Below are 19,525 nucleotides of genomic sequence, written 5' to 3'. Positions count from 1 at the left end.
AGGGCAGGACTGTCTACTGAGATGTTTGTATTATCACGTATTTATATGAACTGGCAGCCAATCAGATCAGACCCTGTGGTTTTCAGCACTGTGGACAGCATCTGGAAGGGGGGCGGGGCTTGTTGGGATATTTACGCTTTCTGATTGGTCCTTTTCAGGCCAGCCATAAATCCCTTGTCCTGGACCCTGATCCTACCCGGGCGGGTAAAAAAAAGAAAAAAAAACAGAAGAGGGCGGGTTGGTGGGTGGGTGTGGGTATGTGCGTAAAGAAAAGACCTCACGTCACGTGACCGCCTCTTACTCCCAGCCCCATCATTTGAGGAATAACGTAACATATTTCCATCTCAACGCCGCCGGATCTGGATGTCTTTTGTTTTTTTTTCCTCCAATGTGTTTTAACGCCCATTAATCCGTAGGATGCTATTTCAACGAGCAGGGCTGTTCTAGCGATATTATCGGACTAAATCGGAGGTAAGGCGTTTTTTAAATATATATTTTTTTATTTATTTAATCGGTGCATTTTCATTCATTGCATGTAGGCGAAGAAATTTAATCCAGGCTTAATACATGTAAATCTGTAGACTGATTTATTATGAGGGGGTTTTAGGGGGCTTGACCTGCTCGGTGTCTGAGAAGAAGCTGCTCGGTGTCGCACAGCCTGAAGGACGCTTCTCCATCGCTCGTGATCACGATGCACTGTGTCCTACTGCAGCATCATTGTCATCCACCGACATAAAACACACATATAAAACACCTTTGGCGTCATAATGCATGAAATAAACCATCATCCGCGTGTTTTATGAGGCAGAGATTGCTTCGTCTTGTGGTAGAAAGATGCCCTTCAGAGCTCAGACTCACATCCACCATGAGATGCATTGAAATGTGGGCTACAAACACAGCTGAATAATGTGGAAGGTGGGTGATTAAGGCCTAAAAGACCTAAAGAAACAGCTCCATATAGTCTAAAATACTCTATTGTAACACGCCTATCTTCCTCATAGGTTCTGATTATAGTAGTCGCGACAAGGCCACAGTGTTTCCCACCGTGCATTTACACAGCTGTGGTCAGATAAACATGTTTATCTCTAGATAATAAGGGATGCACCGTTATGGGTGGATACATAAGCAGGGCTGGGCACCACCTCTAAACTGATGATCTAAAGTCTCTAGTAATGAAGTGTGTGTGTGTGTGTGTGTGTGTGTGTGTGTGTGTTAATGCATCTCCACAGGAAGGCCTGTGTGTGCATGGTTGTGGCCTGTTGTCCAACAGTGTGAGAGTGATGTTGCACTTAATAAAAACAGCTCCCTTCCTTCTCTTGTAGTTTTTTTTTTTAAAGGGAGCTCACATTGAAGTCTGTGTGCCAGGATTTGCAAGTGGAGGAAAATACTGACCGGTCATCATGGCAGGTAGGCTTTCCTTCAGTGCACAGAGCTGGCTGCTAATGCAAAAAAAACCATTTCTAAAGGCTGAACTGTAATCTGGCATGCAGCTGTCTTGACTGACTGATTTCTTTATGATTTTTTTTGGTGTGTGGGCAGCTGCGTTGAACTGTGTCTTTGTATCCTAGAAAACAACTTCCCTCCCCTGCCTCGATTCATCCCCCTCAGGCCATGTTTTTACCAAGACTTCAATGAGATCCCAGACCAGCGTCGTACCATGTGCAAGAGGCTCTACTACCTATGGATCTGTGAGTGTGGCAACAGTGAAAGTTTGTGCGTTGATTTGAACTCAAGTTTCAGCGTGTTTGTTGCTTGCATTATGGTGTAAGCTGTTAACCTGTGCAGATCTGCTCTGTTGTCGTGTCGTGTCACTTTGTTTTACCCACAATATTGTGAGAGCGTGTAACGTTACACATTTCAGTATAGCTGTGAGACCAGATTGACTGGTTTCACTGTCCGGCACAGAGCCAGCTTAATCGTTTTTTCACTTTCTTGTGCATTTTTATGCATAGTTACTGTGTCTTAAGTTTGTTTTACACATTTTTCCCTCATGTGAATACATTTGAAATCTGATTTTGATTAAGTTAGGGCATAGGAATAGGACAAAGTTGAGTAATTTCATTATTATTTTCAAACATAATGCCAATTTTTTCTGCTTCCAGCTTCTTAAATATTAGAATTTGCTGCTTTATTTTATTATATATCACTAACAAGTGAATATCGAGTTTTGGTTGGACAAAACAAGATATTTAAAGACTAAAGATCTCTGGCTAAGTGATGAGCTTAGTTCACTGATTTTTGTCGATACATAGACCAAACGACTGATATATTAAGTGAGAAAACAATTGGCACATTTACCAGTTAAAGCAAACAACTGTTAGTCGCAGCAGTAACAGTACATATTGTGTCAAATTGTAATAATAATCACATGGGCATCATGGCCATCTTTTTCATCATCACATAGGTTCTGCCATTTGAAAACAAGGATGTAAGTCTGGTAAAAAAGTAGATGAGTTTACACAACATGTTTGGGTACTTGTAGAATAGAAACTGTGTGCTGTGTGTGTTAAATCAATCGTAGATCTAGTCTAAATTTAATTATTGTAGCTTTAACATAGAACTGAAAATGTGGTGCTGAGTAGTTGCTGAGAGTCATTGTGATTCAGTCCTGCTGTTTTATGAGTAATGCAGCCTTCAGGATGTTCACCATAAAGGTTTTGGTCATCCTTGCTCCTTCTTTGCGATGTTCACAGTGAATAGCGCCACGCTGGCTGTCAATCTGATTGGCTGTCTGGCATGGATGTGTGGAGGCGGCGGAGCGGCCAACTTTGGGATGGCCTTCCTGTGGCTCATCCTCTTCACCCCCTGCTCCTACGTGTGCTGGTTCAGGCCCATCTACAAGGCCTTCAAGTGAGCTGGTTACACTCTGAGCATGCTCAACGTTTTACATCTGCTGTTCTGCTGAATTGCATCAAATCTGATGTTTTCTTCTGTTCTCTCTATGCAGGACCGACAGCTCATTCAACTTTATGGCTTTCTTCTTCGTCTTCATGGCCCAGGTGGTGATCAGTATTATCCAGACTGTCGGCATTCCAGGCTGGGGAGTGTGGTAAGGACTTTGATATGAAGCGTAAATACAGCAGCATAAAGTTGTTTAGCAAGCCACCACACATGCTTTAGTGGTCCTCTGCATAGATTCTTCAAGTCTAAACACCATTATTCTAAAATATATCAACTTATTTGGATTTTTGATGATCACGGTGAAGAGTGCTGTCTAAAAAAATACCAAAATCTCCTACAAGTGTTCAGTTGCGTTAAGATCTAATGGCTGTAAGAGCCCAAGCACACATTTCATATAATTTTCATACTCAAAACATTCAGTGACCATTTGTGTCATGTATTCAAACATGTTTCTTCACACATCTGTACCCAAAATAAAGAGTTTGAATTACACATACTGTTAATTTTCCATCACCTCATGTCATCATCATCATGCATAAAGAGCATTTTAGCTTTTAAGAATGCCCTCAAATAGTGTCCCATGTTACCTTACACCAGGGTCTTTCAAGGTCTTCACCACAAAACTGAGATAACTGTCTGAATCATATTTTGGCAAACTGGCACCATTGAAAGTTTGCAGAATTAGCTGTTACCAGTTCCTGTTTGCAGTGTCTCTCACGTTACTTTGATACAGAGTTATAAGGAGGTAATGCAATCCTCAGGAAGTATTACACTGAATCTAAAAATATGTCATTTTTGTTTCTGTTGTTCCCGTCAGTGGTTGGCTGGCTACCATCACCTTCTTCAGCACCAACGTTGGCTCAGCTGTGGTCATGCTGATTCCCACCATCATGTTTACTGCGGTGGCTGTACTCTCCTTCATCGCTCTCACAAAGGTGACCTACACATTTCTACTTCTTCTTCACCAGATGTGGTTTACTTGCATTTTTTGGGGCTAAATTTAGGTGGACTAAAAAGGTGGACTGAAATTTGAATTCTCCTCTATCCTTGAGTAGGGAAATATAAACTATCGCCAAATTATACTGCTGCTGTTATTCTCAATTCTTTAAGAGGATAAGACCTTTTTTTGACTGTTGTGGAAACATCATCTAAGCTTCGAGCCTCTTGTTGAGGACCGACTAACATTTTACGTCTGTTGTTAGAGAAAACGCTCTTAACTTCTGTTTCATGCGTACTGCACTACATACACAGATAGAATACATTTTGCCCTTTTATGAAGCCATCATGATGTTAAGTTTGTATTCCACCCGAATAGAGTAGAAGATCGCAAACTAGGCTACGTAGCTTCAACTCGGAAAGCCAATGCTGCGTCAGATACTTATGTTGCACTTCTATGTAGTACATTGTGTACACCGTGCACTTCCTGGTGGTGTGTGCTTTCAGCAGGATAGTGTTGTCTCAATTTAAGTACGGCCATTTTGCACTTGATTGTTGAAATGACGATTCTAACATTTTCCACTTCTTCGTCTTCGCCAAATTGCAACCGGGCATCCACATTTGACTGCCAAAATATAACTAGGAAACAAATGGACAACTTATATTTGTATACAGTGGTCCCTCATTTATCGCGGGGGATACGTTCTAAAAATAAATGAAATCCGCATAGTAAGTTTTACAATTATTCTACATGTTTTAAGGCCGTAAAACCCCTAACCACACACTTTTATACACCTTTTTACACGCATTTTGTACAGTACTCCCTTAGTTAATCAGGACACAGAACACATGTGCGGTTCTCCCTTAGCCAATTTAGGACGCAGAACACAATGCGCGTTCATACACTACACTAAAAAAATCTACGTAACAGCGAGTCCGCGAAAAGTGAACCGCGTTATAGCGAGGGACGACTGTATTGTGGTATTTACTGCAACCACTTCAGCTTCCCCTGCTGCCATTTTCACAATGCTGGTGGTCCCTCCCATTCACTACATAGCTAAATGGCGACCACTGAGGGCGAGAAGTGTCCAACGTTCCACTCTCAGCTTCTTGTCCATTAATGAATGCACCATCTGGGCACTCACTCACACTGTCAGTTATGTGGAATGTGTACAGTATACAGTACAAATAACCAGAAATAATCCATACACCTGCCACATACTTGGTGTTGTGCCACATTGCACAAAAGATGGATTCTAGCTTGCATTACCTGTAGCAAATCACCAAACCTTCAAAACATACAGCTACAAGTTAGCACTCTCTACATTAACCAGTGATTTAAAAAAATGTCACGGAGTAACAAATGCTGTGTTCATATCATTCAAGGATTCAAGGAGTTTTATTTGTCATTACAACACATGTAAACATGGGATGAAACGAAATTGGTTTCCCCTGGTCCTGGAGCAGCCCAATATCCAAATATAAAATAAAATATAAAATAAATAAAATAAAATGTAAGCGTTATCCTAACTATGCATATCAAGCTTGTGAATAGTGTTCATGTCAAAACTATACCTCGTGCATATGACTTGCAGACTCTGATTTGTAAGAAAGCTCTGACATATTCGACCTAATGCACTTAAGAAGTGTCTGAAAAACCAAACCAATGTCGCACCCTCACATCAGCCAAAGAGCTTCAAAGGGCACCTGCTGCAAGCGGTGGGACATCAGCATGCAGAAAGATGTGTAGTGGCTGCAGCGATTTCTCAGGAGACAGGTACTCGTTTAGATAATATAAATTTATTACAAACTCAGAATAGTACAATTACAGAATGCTAATGACGTGTCGTCTTAGACCTCCAGTCTCCAGGTATAAGAGACTCTCCTAACTAACCTCAGTCTCCTTTTATTTCTCTTGCTCTCTCCTCCTTGTGTGATTTGGCACACGGTGGACACATTCTGGCACTTACTTCTTTCCAAATCACACATTAATTTCTCAATTGGACAACATCCTTTCGCAATCTCTCCACATCATTTAGCTGGAAGATGATCAAATGAAGATGATGATGAAGTCCTGGAAAGTTCTCATTTCTGGCCGGTAACTGGCGATAATCAGGCAAGAATGACATAAACACTTGACCGATCTAAAATCTAAAATAACCCTTTAATCCTTAGATTATTTTGCCACTAAAGATGTCATGCATTTATGGTGAAATACTTCCAAACCTTTAAAAGGAAAAGATTTAAAGCATAACTATTAAATAGTACTAATTTTCTAGCAGGTTTGCAGCCTATAAGGCACTGCATTACATTTTCTCCACTGGAGGGGCACCCTACGTTGGGGCATCAGTAGGGGTAACTGTTCCCCTGGTGTTATACTTTCAAAGTATTTTATTTTAACCATCACAACCTACTTTATAATCATCATATCCCGATGAAGTGAACACTCACAAGTCATTAAAATGGAAATCTTACCCATCTTTCCCAGCAAACCTATATTACATGAACTAGGCGTGATGTACAGAGTCAGTGAGTTGAGTATAGAGTGCTCAAATCACAAATGGGGCTATGGCGAGCAGTGTTGATGGTTGATATAATGGACTATTTTCTGTGGCTATCCACACAGATGTTACAACAATCAAATTACAGTCAGTGGTATGAAAAAATTTGCACCACCTGGAGAATACTAATTGCAAAAAATATTCAAATTTCAGTCCCGACTTTGTTTATGTGGAACTTTTTTTTCCCCTGACGCACAATAATGATGATAAAATCCTTTGAATTACTTTGCAGGTTCATAACTTTTACCGTGGCAGTGGTGGCAGCCTGGGTAAGGCCCAAGAGGAGTGGGCCACCGGGGCCTGGAAGAACCCCCATGTACAGCAGGCAGCTCAGCAGGCAGCCATGGGGGCTGCACAGGGAGCCATGCAACAGGGAGCCATGCAACAGAACCAATACTCAGCAGCTCCCACCTACAACTACGACGACCCGATGTAGGACAGAGGAGGGGGCCGGGCTGCCGTGTGGGAGAGATAAAAAGGGATCAATTTAGAACACAATTCAGAATTAGGTGCCCTTCATTATAACACTGTACAAGCTGAATTCAAACAAAACAAAGTCATATTTTTGGTCGAAGTTTACTTTTATTGGCATGGGAGTAAATCATTTAAGTCACATTTAAATCAACAGTTACAAAGAAGCTGTTATTTGTTTTGGTTCTTTTAAATCTGCTCAGTTTTAGCCGGGCAGTGTGTTTGTTGCTTTCCGACGGAGACACATAACATAGTTAACACCAATTCCCCTGAACTTCATCAATTTATTCAGGTAGGTTCGTCTGTGGTCAACACAGTGACTTCTCTGCCTCTGCCTGTGTCATACTTTAAATACTTAATTTAATGACCTTTAATGTGTTTTAGTGTACTTTAGTACATACATTAAGTGTTTACTTTCATCAACCTGAAAGGTCACCAAATGCAAGAAATAGTTGCCCCTCAGCTGAAGTTTTGTCCAAAATGCCCAGAAAAACATTTAATTACTTTTTTTGCTGAGAGTTAGATAAGACGACAGATGTCACTCTCTTATCTGTACGATAAATATGAAGCATATTATCCTTTTAATGCTGGATGAGATTGTCTTTTTCTTACTCTGTATGGAAAAAGTTCAGATAACAGAATCATTTCAAAATATACAAAATGTAAAAGTTTACAGGATGATGAATAAAACGTAATCAAGTAATTAGTCTAACATAATTTAAATCAGAAGATGTTTGCTGGAAGCAGTATGAGTTTATTAGTGTTAAATCCCGAGAAAACCTTTTGCAATTCATGTTTTGGTGACCTGATTGTGTTTTGTTTGTTTGTTTACTGATGAAAAGTTTCTCTGCTTCAGTGAACCTTTCAGTTTTATTCAGCATCTATTCACATTCTCAGGAAAGGTGTGTTAGCTGGTTTTAAATTCTACCTGTGAAGCCCTTTGATTGTCAATGTATCAGGCTTTTTTTTTTTGTTTCCGTTTATTAGCATTATTCAACCATTTTGGGGTCATTAACACATCGGTTATGTGTTCAGAAGGTTGATTTCAGTGAAATAAATTCTTATTACATGTTAAAATGAAGCACATGCAGTATTTAGGATTGCTATTTATTGGATAAAACATTCCAAATCAACATTGTACAGGTTAAAAGTGAAAGAAAAACCAAAACACTTGCAGTTTGGACATACAGTAAATATTAATAATCATTGTTGTAGGTGGTCATAGCATTGTATGAAGTGATGGATGTTTCCCCACCCTTTGGCAAATTCTCCCACTCACCCCTACATGTAAACGCTTAAATGACTACTTGTTTCTGAAGCTCTGGATTTCAGGCCTTGGTGTGTCATTCCGTGGCTGTTGGTGTTATTCTATGAGTAGGTGTAATATGACATTTATATAAAAGAAAATAGAATATAAAATAATTCAAGACAACTATTTCTTTTATGACGTGAACTTGAGAGAGAAGATATTTGTGTGTAGCCCTCCTCGTGAGGCCTGACTGTGTCATTGATTTCAGTGAAAAGACTTCTTCAAGATTCAGTAGATGGTTATTTACAGTAATACAGTATTAGACTTGAAACAGATGTGAAGATACGTATCCGAATGCTCGTTATTCCAAAAACCTGTGCATCGTCTTGTCTGATTGTGATGATGTGGTATTTAATAGGCTGTTTGTTGTTTTACTTTTCAGTTGTTGTTTTGTGTACTTTGGATGACGTGTGGATGAATCACGTATGTTGTGTCTTTCTTTCCATGGCTGTGGGTAACAGATTTATTATCTTTTTTTTAATTATAATTTCTTTTGAAACTTTTCATGTTTGCACCTGTGCAAACTAAACTCACAGTGAATCACAGTGGAGCAATACTAACATAGATATATATGAAACATTAGAATTAGGATCACGTGGGGGGGTCCTGTTGAGCAGGTTTTAAAATATAGACACGAATAGTGGTTATGAATTGAAAAAAAAAAGGGGGCCTGTTTTCAACTAGTATAATTTAACAACTGCATAACATTTTCACCAGCAGAGCCACATACAGTAGTTAAGATGTTTAACCCTGTGAACGATTCACGCGCTCATCTGTTAGTAAATGCACTAAATTTAGCCGGTCGGTTCTATGAATGAAGTGTAAAGTGCGCACAAAGACGGACAAACAATCTACTCTTCTCTGCGTGCAGCAGGTCTTTGTGGTCTTTTGGTGTAAATACAGCACAGTTAATGTGATTTATGGGACTAACAGCTGTATAGTTACTGTGTAGCAGAAACTGCAGTGCTAATACTCTGCATTTCATGTTGCTGTATCAAAGCTTCTGAAAGCCATTTCCCATTAACTCCCCCCCCATGTTCCCACATGTACTGTATGTTGTTTGATATGTATTATCATGTACTATATCATAATTAGATATAAATATATAATTACTTGAGGTGGGGTAAATATTTGCCATGGATAAAACACATTCAGTAGAAACATGCTCTAATTAGGTGAATGAAACGTTTGAGGAGGCTGTGTCTCCATGAGTGAAGTAAACGAGGAATACATTTTTGTGTATTACTTTTTGTATTATTTGGTCTTTACCCTAATAGATATTAAACAGTTCTTGTTGCATCTTGTTTTGTTATTTAATGAGTTTGCATGCAGATCTTTTACACACGCCAGCCAGAACTTTTCATACATACCGTTAATCTCCATCTTGGTTGATTACTTCAATTTTACCAAATTACATAGATCTGACACATTACTCACATTACACTTTTATACATAACCAGATCCATGTGAAGGCTGTATCAGCAGCAAAATCTTTTATTTATTTAAAATATCAATGCAATCCATCAAGACAACAGTGAAAAATCATATTTATATATATATATATACGTATATATGTACATACAGTGCTCGACATCGATTAGACCACCTGTCAGAGACGATCCAGCTTTAATGCGGATTCTTTAATTTTCAGTGAGCTCTCTTCACCTTTTTCATACCCATATTTCAGAAATTAAGTCAAGCAAACTAATTCCTCTGTTCAGGAATGCAAGTAAATAACTATAATTTGACATCTTAATCAAGAAATAATAATGTGCTTTCCTTTTTTCATTTTTTTTGTAAAAGTGAATTCATTCATGGATGACTAATTATATTTTAACATTAAACATATCACTTAGGTTAAAGATCTTCTACATACTGGAATATTAAGCATTACAGAAACACAAAAAATGATTTTTGTAATTGCCAATGCTGTTAATTCAGGGCAGCTGTGGCATAAACTTTACATTGGGTGGTGGGCTAATAAATTTGTTAAGCACTGTATATGATCTAATGACTCAAATAATACACAGGGAAACCAGTAAAACAGCAATAACCTTAAAATTCTTTATTCATAAACTTGATGCAAGTTTACAAATTACTGTACATGGTCAAAATTTCTTCAAATGGAAAATGAAATAAACAAAAAAAACAACCCAAAGCGAGGCCAACGGTGCCAGACTCGATAATCTGTTTGTTGGTGCCAGAAAAATGAAGTGAGATAAATCAATCTTTTTCAAACACACAGTCCAGTTAGAGAAGCGTGCAAGTCTATTCACCACAGCATGACTATCGAGCTTCGATCATCTCTTAAAAATCCCCTTTGACCAGAGTTTTGGCATTTTTTGGAGGGAGGCGATCACACAGGTGGATTAAAGGCTGTGTAAGAGGGACGTTGTCCGTAAAACATTTTAAAGTTTTATGGTCCAACTTTCCTGTGCTTCCAGACAACATAAGTTATTTAAAAAGGTGAGGATCTTGATGACGATAACTCCCCCGGCCTCCCCTCATCTATATCAAACATGTAACAAGAGGATGTGGAGCTGGGAAAACAAACATTTTTCCTGATTTTAAAATATCTCAGAACGTGTTTGTTAGAATAATTGACCTCTTCAGGCACATGTTTGCCAGTTGTGCAAATGTCTTTATCAGGAATATTTAAAGTTCACACACTGAAATTAAATCTACTTCAGTATTTGGGAGGAAAACAAAAAGAAAAAAAAAAAAACTACAGTGGGTACTGATGAGCTATTACATGTGGTGGTCATCATGAATTTGTAAGCCTGTTCAAATGTCATCTTTCTGTAAAGGTCTTTCCTCTTACATCACATAAAAGAAACATGTGGCCCGTATTGACATCAGATCAGATCAGTGTGTGAGTAAGCCTAAACATCAGTCGTACAGAGCGTTAATTATTCCCAGAAAACAACCCAAAACCCAACATGTACAAGTACAGATTCCCCTCCTAAGTATTGTTTGTTACCTGAGTTGCCATTCAAACATACTTTTGCAGACAGTGTTAACAAATAAACTGCAAAAAAGCCAACAGATAGATAGATACAGTGTGTGTCCTGTAGTACGGGGAACAAGTAGTACTGATGATGTACTACAGTGTATTGCATGGTCAAAGTTAAAACGTACAGAGTTTCAGGTCAGTTATTATCCCACTACAAATGATCCTTCTTGTTACACACCAACAGCGACACTGAAACACATCTGTAGTTATATTGTTGTGGCAAAGGAAGCCCTGCGAGTGGTGAATGTTCGGCCCCTGAGAGCGGGGTGAATCCAGCTGGATGTGACGTCATGTAATGTAACGGTGCCAAATCTAAACTGGACAATCAGTGAATGTCAGGAAGATGTGACACAACTGGTGCTGAACTGGACAAAAATCACTATAAGAAAATAAAAATTACATCTGAACACCCTTCATTTGTACACTCTGTAAAGCCCACCCAAGCACGGTGACTATAATCAAATCCAATTGTGTTTTTAGAACAGGCTGGGATGGCTCCTGTAAAACATGCTGTTAACTATGCACACACCGGGCTTCAGCATCAACCTCTGTAAAATCAACAGACAGACTGAACACTTGTGGGGCTGATGTGTTAACATAAGGCAAAAAGAGCTCCTTAACTTCAACATTAAATCTGTTAGAACTTCCAAAATGATGCCATCATTCTCATCTTATCATCATTCTGGTGAAAATATGTATCCTCTTTCCAAAGATATGCAATATGCAGATTCTGAGATGGTATTAACAACCCCTGGTGGATTTGTTCACCAACAACAGTTCATCTCAGTTCAATAACATTTTAGACTCTGCTTGGCTGAATGTCCTTCACACATTTCAGAAAGGGATAAAAGATGCCGAGTAGTAGGTCGTCTCAATTTAAAGATAAGCTTCCATAATATGAAAATTGGCTCATTTATTGTCTAGTATGCTCAAATAATAAAAACAATTGCCAGATAATATTTCTAAAACAATATTTGCATTTATGTACCAGTTATTTTCCAAAAGAAAGTGAGAAAACAAAAACAATAAAAACAGGTGCAGTGAGGTGCCACTTCAAAAGCTTCAGTATCAATCTTTTTTTAAAATTCCCATTTAAAGAGGAGTAACTGACTGTTTGTGAAGCCCACTTTGTCAAAGCAGCTAAAGAAAAAGCATTTCCCCACATAAAAAAGAGAGGAAAAGTTTTTTTTTTTAAAGACAAATGAGCATATTTAGAAAAACAGGACTAGTGATACCCTCACATCATCGTCATCATCATCATCATCATCCTCCTCACTAAAACACAGAGGGGAGAAGCCAACTGATACCAGAATAAAAGTCTTTCCTGGAGCGGGGCAAAGAAGGAATACTTGTCAGATGAGCCAGCGAGATGGTTTCCGCGATAAAGATGATATATCCCCAAGTTAAGTCAGAGGGGTGGGGGGGAATATTCCAAAGAAAACAAGATACTTTGACCCAAAGACATGTTCTCAGTGCATAGTGGTAGTCGCTCCTTATCCGTCCTCCTTAGGTGGTGTGTACCAGCCTGTAAAAACAGAAAGAGAAACCCTTTTTTTGCCAATGGATCCATACCACCGCGTGTCTACTGAGCCCCAAAACAGTTAGAGATATCTACTCACCATTCTTTTCATGAATCTGCACAAGGGATTTGTACGACTGTTGTGCTCTGGCAAGATTGTACTGGTTCTGAAAAACAAATAAAAGTTCTGTTTGATTGCTCACTGCTACAGCATACAAACAATCAATCATTAATCAACCAGATAAATCACAGTGTTCCCAGTTGGTATCTGGCAGGGGAAGTGATCATTCCTAATCTCTCTGCCTGCCATTATTTTTTATCATCTTTCTACTACTGGCTCCAATAAACACATAAAATAACCAGGGGTAAAGCAAGTGTGACTATGTCAGTATGAATGTCCGCTACAGGGTCAGTCCCCCATGATAACGTCAGAAGTCACGGGAGAATTGAAATGCATCTAGACTTTATCAAGATATGAGAAACTTGGAATGATGAGTGTAAAAATGACCTATGATTTTTCTACTGGAACATTTGGCTGTCGCACAGTTTAGGTGTCTAATGGCCTCAGCATGCTTCAGAGTTCATGTATAATTGCAGAACAGCATCTGACTGAAAACCTCAACATGAAACCTGTAACATCATTTTCATGGAAGTGTGCCTGTTTATCCCCCTTTACAGAAATAATCACATCTTCCACCTCCCTCTCTCTCTCTGCTCCCCGTTGAAAACACATCTGCCTTCCGACGGTGTCGAACCAACATGCTGAGAGCTGACTGGTGACATCGCTTACCTTATTGGCTCCAAACTGCACCCTGGCTTTTCCTTTGACCAGAGTTGCATTTATCTGCATAATGACAGACTCTATGGAATAGGCACTGCTCCAGCCCTGAAATAAAAAACATACAAAACCATAAATTACCGCCAATTCTGTCGTTAAAAGTTGAGGAAAAAGATGTCATGTGATCATCAAACCTATTAAAAACACACCTGTTTTGTGAGAAGCTCCATGCACAAGGCTCCTCCTCCTAGAACGTAACTGAAATGGAAAAATAAAAATTCAGTATCAAGGATGAGTAAGGGGTAAAATATATTAAAGAGAAGTGTGCATTTGAAGAATCAAGAAAGTGTTCACTTGACCTTTTGCAAATTTGTTGTGCTTTAAATTCATTCGTTCACAATGTCTTGATTTGGCTTGTGGGAGAGATTTCGAATTTTGCAAAGAGGGAATACCAAGAATTTCGAATTTGGTTATGCTTATAATTAATAATCCTTAAACCCTAAAGAATCTGTATAGTTTGCGATGCATGATGGAATTGTACCAGAGTGTTAGGTTTATGACAATAAACGATGTCGGAGATGATAATTTGCAGCCAGTCATAAGCAAACCACATAGCCTGTATTACGCAGTAGTAACAGCATAAAATAAAGTCCACCCTGCACCTAAACGCATAAAGCGATTCATCATAAGAATCTGACATCAGCTTTGTAAGCAAGCAAAGAACAGTATCACGAAACAGCTGCGAGCACGACATGAGTTAGCACTTCATTTGTGTTTTGTTTTTTTTCAATTTCTATCCATGAATGTTTGGTGTAAAATCTCTCCTGACAAAGTCCAAAATCCATCTCAGAAAATTGTGCGCACAACAAAAGTGGACCAAGTTCCCAGTGAGTGAATACTTTCTTTAGACAATTTCATACAGGGGGAGATCACTACACACTCACCCTCCGGAGAGCACAGGTGAGACAACCCGTACAAAAGGTGGGTCAAAAGGAAAATTATCCTGTCATATGAAGGGGGGGAAAAAAAAAACTTTGAGTCTCAAGAAAACTCTTTTCCCCAAACAATTGACAAATATCATCACAGGACTCACTTTATAAGAGAAATTGAGCAGAATGTAGTCCACTCCTTCTTTTTCTTTTAAGACCTGCAAGTCACTATGTAATGGACTATCTGGGTCTACCCTGAAATAAAGAACAACAAGTCAAATATATCAGAAAAAACAACACAATAATTGCAAAGCCAGAAAATTTTAAAAGCAACTGAATGTGAGCACTTACGTCCTTAACTTGACGTGCCATTCATAAAGGCTGTCACTGACTAGTTCGACTGAATAAATACCTGTGAAATAAGCGACACGGACACAGAGAGATTTACTTCAATCCGCTGATGAGACGTTAAAAAACAATAATAGTCACCACTGTAAGGAAATGTGTCAGTGTAGTCACCCGTCTTGTAACTCTGTGATCTGTAGATCTCCCTGAGTTCCTTCATTAGGCGGTCTGAGGCTTGCACAGAGCCAGATACTGCACCCTGCAACATAAATCACAAAAGGTGATTCACACTCATGGGAGGACGCCAGGACAGATGAAAAGATACAGTATACTTTAGAGGTGGGAGATCTTACAGTGAAGGTCCTGTTGACAAGGTTACATTTGAACACTTAAAAGGACAACCAACTCTCTGTAAGTGAAACGAGGTGACTTACTAAACTTTTCTACTGTGATCATGAAGCTCGCGTATGCAGTGATGACACCACTGATATTAAGAAGGCGACCTTTATAGAATGAGTTCATTAAGTTCGGATCATGTCTGGCACCTTTCTCCCTCACTGATGGGGCTACTGCGTTGCCTGATAATGTTGGAATTGGTTGACAGCTGACTAAACTTTTTGCTGAACAGTTTAGCACTTGATTTTTTTTGCCGGAGGCCTCTGCAGCAGCAGCCACACTGTGTCAGCAGTGAAAGGAACGATGAGTCTGCGTTTTGGACGCAGTGCTGCTGTTGATCTGAACGTGGACAATCTGACTGGAAAAAAAATGAACTTGTGAGAAGGAATATAGGAGACAAATTATGTCCAGTGGCTGTAGTATAATCGTATAGTGCACTGGGCTAAAATAGACGGCTCCGATTTGGTTCCTAGTTGGCGAAATATATTCAGATTTCAACACTGAATGTCTTATCGAACTCCTTGCCCCTTTTATTAGTTAAGAGCAATTTGATCCATGACAGGAATCTGCAGGATAACATTTCATATCTAATGCCACTCATCTCATTTTCAGGTGGTGAACATTATTTGGGCTGCCACTAAAAAGTACAGGGTTTCTGCCTTCTCAGCAAACAAACTGTGATTCCACATCTAAATGGACTCTCTGAGTTGTAGTTACTCATAACTTCACTTACCTACAAATGTGAAATCTAATTAGATATCTGAAGTGGATTCAGATGAAATAAAATGCTGTCGACGTTCAAAAGAGGATGTACAGGCTCTATTACTGTCACTGAAACTCAAAAAACAAACATGAGCTGAGTGATCGCTTACATTCAAGTGATCCTGTCTCTGGTTTTTACGAATCTTCTCCAGGATGGCCAAATTTTCTTTTTCTATCCCGTCATCTTCTGACTTTTTTCCATCTGCTGGCTCCTCTTCTTTCATGTCGTAATGGTCCAGGTCTTGGTCCAGGTCAATGTCCTGCTGGCAGTGTACAAATAGTGTTTAGAGACAGGATATACAAAAAACAATGCTCATCATTAAGCTATAAATAACTTGGATTTCAATCAATACAAATAGGTACCTCTCCCATTTCTTCCTCCTCTTCCTCTTCAGATGTCACCTCATCCGGTGGCCCGTGCTGTAGTGTGGCGAAACATTGTTGAGTTTTCGAATGCAACAAAAAGACGCTGAATTTTACTCTTGTTTTCAGACAGTACCTTTCGCTCTTGGGTAATCGGGCCAGCAGGTAGAGGCTGGTCGAGCATTTCTACATCTGGATGTTGTGGCAGGTTGTAAAGGCGACAGAGATCACAAATGAGGTGCTTCAACTGCTGAAGAAGCTGCGGGTGAAAAATCAGTGAGATGTAACATAAAAACAAAGACAACCAGACCTCCTACTGAACAATCCTTACAGGCTCCCACTGTTATAGTGTTAAACATATGTGACATTACCATTTTTAAGCAAGCCTCTCTGTGAAGCTGGAGCCAACTTACCAATGTGCTGCCTTTTCTCACATCCTCTAAACGCTCCAACACTTCAGCCAGACTCGGATCATCAGAGTCAACAAACCATATTGGGGGCGTTGAGGGATAGGATTCCTGCAACAGTACGGCATGGAAATTTAGCCAATCTTACTTGCATGTTAATGGTTTTATTGTTGACACGTTGTGCATTAACACTACAAGAGACAAAACCACTGCTTTTATGAAACCGAACAAAATTCATCTATAGAAAATTAAAAATGTTAAAGTTTATTCTAAAGCTATAAATAATGTCCACCTGTTAAAGTTTATTGTAAAGCTAGAAATAATTTCCGACCAGACGTCTTCGCCCACTCAGCCACTCACTGAACAAAAATGATTTGTCTCCTGCCAGCTGTAGAGCAAAAGTATGGACAATGAAGTGGCTGCGTCGAGTGCTGCATGAACATTCAATTAGTCTTCTTTAATACGGTTGTGTGGGCCCTTACATGACTCGAGATGCAAGAGACAAATCTGAATTATGCAGGGCTTCGCTAAAGAACTACAGCTGGGCTGTTGTGTCGTCTAGCAGGCAGGCGAAAATTGATCAAAATCTGTCATGTGTGGTCACAAAATGTGTCTGGGAGTGATGCCTCATCATGTTATAAGGGATAGATGGTAAAGAAGTCATTAGCTGTACAATTTCGGTGTTAGGTTTTAAAGCACTGCACACCAGAAATACAGCTCTACATCCATTAAATTTGACTTTAATTACCTTAAATGACAGACTTTGGCTGACACAAGGCATTAATGTTTATGTTTTCAGACACTCCGGTTATACTGGGTGTGATTTCAGACAAATTGCAACCATAATTATAACCAGTTAGAAGCTGGTTATTTTTGTGCAGATTGCCAGATTCAAAAATATATCACACCGGATCATGTCCACCTGTAAAGACCTTCCAGGTAAACACACAAGTGTATGACCACAGATACAAACCTGCTCTTCCTATAACTGATTCATCTAAATCAGGTGATGGCACCACCTTTAACCCGACTCACTCGCAGATTATAAAAGCAGGTAGATCGTGATGCTTGATGCTGACTCAAAAAAAGGCGATCCCAGACTGACTCGGGCTGAAGTATCAACATGACACAGCTGTCAAAAAAACCAATGTCTGTGTCCTCAAAAAAACAAGCACGGTGGTGAGGTGAATGTTTTCACTTGAGAGATGAGGATGTGGTCAGGATGTTAGGATGGCGTGTGAAGATCTGTGCCACCTGAACCGTGCAAATGTCAACTGCAATGACAAGAGTGAAGCCTCGTACACAGAGTCAATCATGTTATTTCACTAATTCAACATACACAGGGAGTTGGTGTTGAAATACATAAGGCCCAACTGAGGTTATCATAAGATAAATATTCACACACAGCTTTTATTATTAGTTTTTTCTCCCCCCTCTAATAATAATAATAATAACACTAAGCAGACACCTTCATATGTACATCACCTCCTAAATATTCTAACACCTTAATAAAGGCTTTTAATATTAAAGTTGCTCAGTTGGGATCAGTCTATTTACTGAAAACTAAATTAAATCTGTTTAACGTTAAAGATGTTTACGAGGCTTTCAGCGGTTAGGACACAACTGATACTTTCAAATATACATATTAAATAAAAAATAAACGGCTGTATTGTTTGTTAAAGCACACACACACGTCTGAGCTAAATGTCGTTTATTTTAAACCGTGTGTGTGTTTAGTAGTTGGAAAGTTGTAACGCAGTTTATTTCAGGGCTAACGAGACGAGCTAGCGCACAGACGTTAGTTTCAGTTAAACGGCTGCTAGCCGAAGCTACCGCGGCGTCGTTTTAAAAATCGACGTTTACTTTTAACAAAGTGGATTTAACACTTTGTGCCGCGTTGTTTTCTCTCACAGGCCGGGTTGATTGAGTCACACGGGCTTAAACACGACGCGGAAGATAAAAGACAAACACTTTATTCGTTATTTGATGTGTAAACAACGGGGAGCTTCCGCGGAATGGTTTTGGTTTTCAGTTGATAGTCAGTGGCTCTCGGCCTGTGTTGGACTCACCGTGATGTTGCAGTGAATGATCAGCAGCTTCTCCCCCGTTACGTTGAATTGGCAACTGAGTTCGTCCGGTTTCCAGTCTATTATTCTGAATCGTTCGTGGTTGGGGTCGAAAATTGACTCCAGAAACTTCAATTCGGCCTTCAGCCCCGAAACCGACATCTTCTACTCATCTCAAACCACCAGGCCGCTGGCAGAGGGGAAGTCGGGGCGGGATGTGACCGCGCAGTTGAGTCGGGTCTACGGATCTCGCATGTTAGCGTGAGAACAACAACAAAGGGCTGGAGGGTGAGGTTCATGATGCGCTCTGTCAGGAGGGATTAACCACAAAAGTTTTGTTTAATTAGGTGTACTTTATTTTATTTATCATATTGCATTATTTTACCACCTACAGAAACCCATAAAAAACAAGACGAAAAGATCAATAATAACATATTTAATATGCAATATTTAATATACAAAGCATCAAGACTTTAAGGTGCATTTTAAGTATGCAGCTGCACCATGGCCTCAGACCCTTGATTGTTTTTGGTAATATAAAAGATAGATAGATAGATAGATAGATAGATAGATATTGGATTAGATATACTTTATTCATTCCACCACGGGGAAATGTATTTGTAGCAGAGGAAAGGTGTAGCATACACTACAGAATTAGAAAAAAGCAGAAAAGGGCAAAAAAACATAAATAATAACATATTTAATATGCAATATTTAATATACAAAGCATCAAGACTTTAAGGTGCATTTTAAGTATGCAGCTGCACCA

General features: G+C 39.3%; 2 protein-coding genes across 3 annotated transcripts; one reads left to right on the top strand and one right to left on the bottom strand.

Moving 5' to 3' along the window:
* The first annotated feature begins 204 nt into the window (after nucleotides 1–204).
* Nucleotides 205–9,481, top strand: scamp5a (secretory carrier membrane protein 5a). The gene is made up of 7 exons (XM_010757244.3): nucleotides 205–471; nucleotides 1,323–1,407; nucleotides 1,569–1,688; nucleotides 2,694–2,850; nucleotides 2,948–3,049; nucleotides 3,719–3,836; nucleotides 6,631–9,481. The coding sequence occupies exons 2-7, from the start codon at nucleotides 1,401–1,403 to the stop codon at nucleotides 6,832–6,834; spliced, it is 708 nt and encodes a 235-aa protein (XP_010755546.1). The 5' UTR covers nucleotides 205–471; nucleotides 1,323–1,400; the 3' UTR covers nucleotides 6,835–9,481.
* A 747-nt stretch (nucleotides 9,482–10,228) lies between these two features.
* Nucleotides 10,229–19,060, bottom strand: LOC104940600 (ubiquitin-conjugating enzyme E2 Q2). Of its 2 annotated transcripts, none has more exons than XM_010757246.3 (13): nucleotides 18,760–19,060; nucleotides 16,697–16,801; nucleotides 16,420–16,542; nucleotides 16,284–16,340; nucleotides 16,031–16,180; nucleotides 14,937–15,021; nucleotides 14,769–14,829; nucleotides 14,582–14,672; nucleotides 14,433–14,491; nucleotides 13,698–13,746; nucleotides 13,501–13,596; nucleotides 12,811–12,877; nucleotides 10,229–12,716 (listed from the first exon to the last, which is right to left on the bottom strand). In XM_010757246.3, the coding sequence occupies exons 1-13, from the start codon at nucleotides 18,916–18,918 to the stop codon at nucleotides 12,685–12,687; spliced, it is 1,134 nt and encodes a 377-aa protein (XP_010755548.2). In that variant the 5' UTR covers nucleotides 18,919–19,060; the 3' UTR covers nucleotides 10,229–12,684. The 2 variants fall into 2 exon arrangements, with proteins under 2 accessions (XP_010755548.2, XP_010755547.2); XM_010757245.3 differs by having other exon boundaries at nucleotides 16,031–16,183; nucleotides 18,760–19,059.
* Nucleotides 19,061–19,525: the final 465 nt, after the last annotated feature.

This window comes from Larimichthys crocea, chromosome XXI (genome assembly GCF_000972845.2).
Source record: "Larimichthys crocea isolate SSNF chromosome XXI, L_crocea_2.0, whole genome shotgun sequence".
Lineage (NCBI taxonomy): Eukaryota > Metazoa > Chordata > Actinopteri > Sciaenidae > Larimichthys > Larimichthys crocea.
This window is presented reverse-complemented; position numbering and strand designations above follow the sequence as displayed.